The sequence below is a fragment of the Ictidomys tridecemlineatus genome, chromosome 11 (genome assembly GCF_052094955.1).
Source record: "Ictidomys tridecemlineatus isolate mIctTri1 chromosome 11, mIctTri1.hap1, whole genome shotgun sequence".
Classification (NCBI taxonomy): Eukaryota; Metazoa; Chordata; class Mammalia; order Rodentia; family Sciuridae; genus Ictidomys; species Ictidomys tridecemlineatus.
The window spans coordinates 77935401-77942044 of NC_135487.1; the positions used below are offsets into that span (position 1 = coordinate 77935401).

General features: G+C 40.3%; 1 protein-coding gene across 5 annotated transcripts in view; it reads left to right on the forward strand.

Annotated features, from left to right (window-relative positions):
* Slc44a3 (solute carrier family 44 member 3) overlaps window positions 1–6074 on the forward strand; it is a 75455-nt gene extending 69381 nt beyond the window's left edge. For 3 of the 5 annotated variants that reach the window (XM_005327701.5, XM_005327700.5, XM_078026780.1), the window contains exons 13-15: window positions 1861–1998; window positions 4387–4623; window positions 5893–6074. In XM_005327701.5, coding sequence (XP_005327758.2) covers window positions 1861–1998; window positions 4387–4623; window positions 5893–5997 — 480 coding nt within the window. In that variant the 3' untranslated portion in view covers window positions 5998–6074. The remainder of the gene's footprint in view (window positions 1–1860; window positions 1999–4386; window positions 4624–5892) is intronic. The other 2 variants (XM_040289016.2, XM_040289017.2) reach the window with 2 other exon arrangements.
* Window positions 6075–6644: the final 570 nt, after the last annotated feature.

A 6644-nucleotide genomic window follows, 5' to 3' on the forward strand; every position in this document is an offset into this window, starting at 1 on the left:
CTGGGGACAGAGCTTGAGTGAAAAGACAGGAGGCAAGAGGCTTGTGGCATGGTGACCACACTGGCACTACCGTCCTGGATCTGGGAGTGTGAGGGACTCAAGGCTGAGGATAGAGGAAACACGGGTCCTTCCCACACCTCTCTCCAGGGGTGCAGGGAGTTGCTCTGTGTCACTGTTGTAGGTGAGGTCATCTCTGGTGAGATCTCGAGCTAATTACAGCCTTTATTGCTTGCTTTCCATTGCCGGGTGCTTTGCTGAACACTTTATAGGGAGCAAATATGTCCTTTAATCCTCCTGGCGTCTCTGTGCAGTAGGTGCTCTCCCTCCCTTTATAGACCAGGGAAAGGAGATCTCAGAGAGGTTGAATCACTGGCCCAAGACCAGCAACTCCTCACTGGGCTTGAAACCCAGAGACAGTCTGGTTCCAGAGCCGGCGCTCACCTCAGCCACCACACTTTTAATAGCATTTTGGCCTAATGAAAACTGCCAGTGTAATATCCAAAAGGTTAGAATAATAACAACAATAATAAAAGTTCTCTGTCTCACTGATTCACTAGGGATCTGAGGAAAATGCCCTTGATCTTGGTTTCTAGTCTATAAAAGAATAAATATGCCACTCTTCACCCACTTACCCACCCCTCGCGTGTGTACGCGCGCCTGTGTGTGTTGTTATTGTGTTGTTGTCTGTTTTGCACTACTGGGGATTGAACCCAGGGCTTCACACATGCTAGGCAAGCTCCCCACATGAACTATGTCCCCAGCCTTTTTTATTTGATTTTGAGACTCACTAAGTTGCCCAGGCTGTCCTGGAACTTGGGATTCTCCTGCCTCAGCCTCCAGAGTAGCTGGGATTCCAGTCATGTACCACCACTCCTGGTGTTTTGAGGACTAACGAATAAGTCATCAGGACTCAAAGAATCTTAGACGGTTGAAGACGTTTAGTTAAATTATGTGTTCAGTCAGACATGGTGGTGCACACCTGAAATTCCAGCAACTCAAGAGGCTGAGGCAAGAGGATTCTCAAGTTCCAGGACAGCCTAGGCAGCTTGTGGGGGAAACTGGTCACCAGCCTTTTGCCTTTGAGAACCAAACATTCTTCTCCAGTTGCTGTGGTGAAGAGAGAATTTGGTAAATTGGGGCAATTAGTTCTATTTCCTTCATTCCTACTAGTTACACCTCTCCCATTTCCTCTTCTGCTTTTTTTTTTTTTTTTCCTGGATCTTTTCCACTAGAAGCTAGAAAACAGCAGTGGACTCCAAAATGGTTTCCTTATGAGGTTCTGGAAGGGTGTTCCAAAGTGTCGATTTGTAGATCATGGGCTAAAGAAACCTTTATTCTTTAAAGAAATGTCAACCACCGAGGCATGTGTAGTAACCTTGTGTGTTTTCCCAGGAAAGTGATAATTCTTACTGTGAACTGCAGTACCAGGTAGCATTTTGAAAGATTAAGGAGAACATGGTCTTGAAATTACATAGAGCCATAAGGGAAAGGTATTGTGAAAAATGGTCCCAGAAGTCTTTCTGGAACCTCCACTTCCTTTCCTGTCCTCGTACTGTGCTGTGCCCTGAAGAGTAATTTATGCTTTATCCATCATTTCTACGTTTGTCATGGGATATTCAACCCACCGTATGGACCTTATTTTACCTTTTCCATTTATTGCAACTATATGAAAATATTTTTCGAACACCATCAGAAACTGAAAGTGACTTTGAAAATGAACGGATTTGTTATGGGTGAAGATAATGGCTTCATAGTCACCATCTTTCTGTATTTCGCCCGTATTCTGTGTTATCACTCTACTGTCTTTACAGCAATATTTTAATGAATCATTATATTTTTTACTGTTGTCTTCTGTTTCAGAATGCTTATACTACCACTGCCATTAACGGGACAGATTTTTGTACATCAGCAAAAGATGCGCTCAAAATTGCATCCAAGAATTCAAGTCATTTTACACCCATTAACTGCTTTGGAGACTTCATGATTTTTCTAGGAAAGGTGAGATGTCTTGACTAAATAAAGAAACGTGGGGTTCCAAAAATTAAGTCACACAGCAATCTGAAAGGAATGAATGTTTCTTGTATACTTGCTTTATAATAAATGCTGTGCTTCATGGTCTCATTTATTCCTCAATCCTGCAAGGTAGTCCTGTTTTACAGATGATGAAACTAAGGATCCCATATTGGTAGGGTCAGGATTTAATTCTGTTCTTGCTACTTTTTCTTTTAACTGTGACCCATTGTCTCTATCATTCTGATTCTCACTTTTTCAAGTCTAAAATGAAAATGCTGCTAACTTCAGCAAATAAGTATGTTTTTGTGGGTTATAAAAACACAGAAATAAGGGAGCTGGCAATATAGCTCAATTGGTAGAATGCTTGCCTAGCATGCACAAGGCCCTGAGTTCAATCCCCAGTGCCACAAAAACCAAACAAACAAAAACAACAACAAAAACTAATATTGATTTCATGAAACTTGTATATTACTTAACAGCAATAATTCTATAAATAAGGTAGATTATTAATATCACAATTGGAGCCAAAGTTACATGTCTATTGTCATCTGAATAATTTTTTAAAAAGGAATTTATCATAGTCTATGGAGTAAAGGAACATCTTAGAGCTCCAAAATTTTATGATGCAAAGGACAGAGCCCTGAGCTTGGAAGCTTTCACAACTCAGAAGTTCAGTTTTCAGATGTATCACATAAGGATAACCCATGTTCTGGGCTATAGGGAAGAGTCACAGAAATGATTATGAAAATGGCACAAGCCTGCCCCCATGGCCTGACCACAATGTTTCGTTAGGTTTTTCTGGCTGTGCAACATAGTATGTCTCTTTCCATGTAATTTTCACTCAGTGGGTCTACACAATCTCAGGTTGCCTGATTCCACTTCCTCTTGACTACAGTTCAGATTCTTGACTACAGACACTCGCCCAGTCCTCTCTAGCCCAAGCTAAACTCTCTAGTCTGCGCATTTTCCAACCATTCCCTCCACATGTGACATGAATACGTTGGTTTTCAGCGGTGCCCACAAGTTAACAAGGTCTTGGTCACCAGTTGTAATCTGGCCAGTGTCAAATATGGGGACTGTGTTCCTCATTTAAGATTTTGTGCTTCTGTGGTATTTGGTTATGTCTCTGTTACCATCATAGTTACCTATCAGTAACCAGTTGTAACTTGCTTGGCTTTCACAGGGGTGTTAATTGCATTTATATTTAAAGCTCAGCAAGGCCTCAGAGAGCTTTCATGTGACAGTAGCAATAGAAACACAAAATAATTATGCCTTTCAAATCAGCCTACAGACAATGAACTCTACAGTTGTATGTGTGCTTGTTTTTTTAGCACTGGGGATAGCCCTTTTTGAGATAGGTCCTCATTAAGTTTCCAAGGCTGGCCTCAAACTTGAGATCCATCTGCCTCAGCCTCCCAAGTAGCTGGGATTATAGTCATGTGCCACCCTACTCAACCTTATAGTATTTAAGTGGATAATACTGTTTATATTATGCTGACTTGGTAGGATTGTGGGTTATATAGTTTCTATAACTACTTCCAAAAACTTTAGAAATGAGATCTCATCTTTTTTAATAGACTCATTCTATTTTACATTAGAATTTATCTTCTTATATTTTCCATAAGAAATATACAATGACCCATGAGTTTTTAATAAACATGTGATATCTGGTGATTTTTAGGGTTTTGTTTGTTTTGCCATCCTGATCAAATCTGGAAGCTTGCGTACAATGCTTTGGTTTTTTTTAGTGAAGTAGCATTCGGGCATCCTTGATCATCCAGGGACAACAGGACCCTAAACAGACTCCATTACATCAGTAAATGAATTAGGTACATCATGGCCTATAATTATATGCCTTGAAATGTAATAATTGCATATCATAAAAGCCTGAAATAATCCTATTATCTCTCCACACCAGCATTGGAAAACCCACTTTAATCCCTGGGGTGGGGGGTAAAACTAATAACTTGTTCAATTACAGTGCATCCACTCAGTGGATCGTTGCACTGTTTGAAAGTTATATTTATTTAAAAAAAAAAGCTCATAAGTAGAAATGCTTATTGGGATATTAAGAGAAAAACCAGAATAAAAATTTGGAGTATTGTTACATCTGCATAAAGATTAGGCATGGACAAAATGCTGGTGTATTTATCTTCCAACCCACTCCCAATAACCTTTTTTTTTTTTCTAATCATAGCTTTCATTTTTCTTTTCTATTTCATTCTGCCAAATTTTCTGGCAAGCTCTCTTTACAGTAGAGCACACCTAAATACAAATCACACACACAGAAATGATGACTTGGAACTGGGGGAAAAAATCATTACAAAAATATCCTAATCAATTTATAATTCTCAACAAACTCATTTCAAACAGGTGTTGGTGGTGTGTTTCACTGTTTTTGGAGGACTGATGGCTTTTAACTACAACCGTGTGCTCCAGGTGTGGACAATTCCCCTGTTATTGGTCGCCTTTTTTGCCTACTTAGTCGCTCATAGTTTTTTATCTGTGTTTGAAACTGTGCTGGATGCACTCTTCCTATGTTTTGCTGTTGATCTGGAAACAAATGATGGATCCTCAGAAAAGCCCTACTTTATGGACCAAGATTTTTTGGTAAGCAAACGGTTCACGTTGTGTTGAAATCTCCAGCCTCACAATCTCAAAGGCTCACATACAAAGGAGGCTCATGAAGCCTCAGTTCTCACCCAGAGGGCTCTGTGGGCTTCTGCCACCATAGCTTGTCCATCCAGAGTTGAGATTTTGGCTCAGCTTTCCAAGGCTGAACCATTTCTCTTACTGAAACCTTCTCCCTAGAGAAAAGTGAGGCTGACAACAATTAACACTGATTGGATAGGTTCCTTGTAGGAACAGTACCTAAGGACCTGGGTAGAAGGTATCCTGGACACAGCTATAGTCCATGTACCTTTCCTGTTCTTGGTGTGGACTGGCCTCTTGGGCAGTCTAGGAAGTTTAGCAATGATAGTTTTCTAAAGCAGTTGCATATCCCCCCATGTCACATCATATGCACTGAGCTTTAGGGAGAGCTGGCTCCAAAGTAGACTAATCACCTTCTGTGCCAATATTGACAGATCTGCAGCCCTCAGGCCCTTTATTAACCAAGGCACACCCTCTGTTCACCTCCCCCTTCCATGCCGCTTATATCTGGAAATAGCAGGCAGCTGTTTCCAACAGCTTTTAAACACAGTTGTTGCTTGTTTGCCTTATCCTGTGTAGACAGGGATGTTTTAACAACCGAATAATGCCTCATCTTTTTGTTGTCAAGGTCATGTGACCTTTTAATATAAATTTTCTTTCCTTCTGTTGACGTGAAACTTAGGTTAAAGCCCGGTTAGCTTTCAGTGGTGCTCAAAACACTCAGTTCTAAAGGCACTGAAGTTTAACAAGCATTTCTATAGTTTTAAATTAATCTCAATTCTAATCCACATAAAAATATAACTTTTACTTGTTTGACTTATTTGTATGAGCTCTAAAGGAAGTGCTTCTGAAGATGGTATGAGGCTAGCTTGGTCTTCTTTCCCTAATTTTATACTGTTCCAGTTAAACATTCACTGAGCCAGGCCAGTAGCACCTGTAATCCCAGAAACTTGAGAGGCTCGGGCAGCAGGATCAGAATTCCAGGCCAGCCACAGCCAAGTCAGAAAGCCCATCTCAAAAATAAAACAAAAAAGAGGTGGGGATACAGCTCACTGGTAAGAGCTCACCTGGGTTCAGTCCCTAGTATGGGGGTGGGGCGTCACTTTGAAATCTATCCCTAAAATATGTTGATTCAGTTCCCTCAAGCTTTATGGCCAAGAAACCTAGTAAATGGCTACCCACAGTGCAGATACATCCGCTGGTCTCACTCACTGTTTTGTTTTTCAGAGTTTTGTGAAAAGGATCAACAGAGTTAACACTGCAAGGGCTCAGAGAGACATGGACTCATTAAGGACTGAAGAAGGAACAGAACTCGGGCCCATTGTGAGATAGCAGCCCAGGAGACCTTTGTACCTGGAGGAAGTGACCTTCAGAATCACTGACAGAATAAAAAGTTCAGACAGACCCTATTCTTCCTCATTGTTTTTGCTTTTGTTTGACCACATTACATTTTAATACTGTAACCATAAAAGTTAGTAGGGCAGAAAAACTATTTTTATAATGCATCAATTTAAAAAGCACAATATGTATGGGCTGGGGACAGTTCTTGCCTCGCATTCACAAGGCTCTGGGTTCAATCCCCAACACCAAAAAAAAAAAAAAAGGCACAATATGTAAACATGCATCTGAGTTTATGAGGGTTTAACTGTAAATAAAAATTTAAAGACTGAATATTATCAGAAATCTCTGGAATGTTGCTCTTATACAGGGAAGGACCTTCCCCTACTCATCTAATCCTGGAAATGAGTATGATTATTTTCAGAGTATAATTATTAGTGACATAAAAACCCAAAGTTTGAACTCTTAATTAGAACAGGGCATACACAGGAGACAAGGCAGAGATTTAACCAGATATAACTTAGCTGGTTAAATGCACTAGGCACTTTTACAAATTAGCACACATTCTGGAAAAGCAGTTTTCAACCACAGTCCCACTTGAGAATTGCCTGAAGGAAGATTTTTTTGGGTTACTTATACCT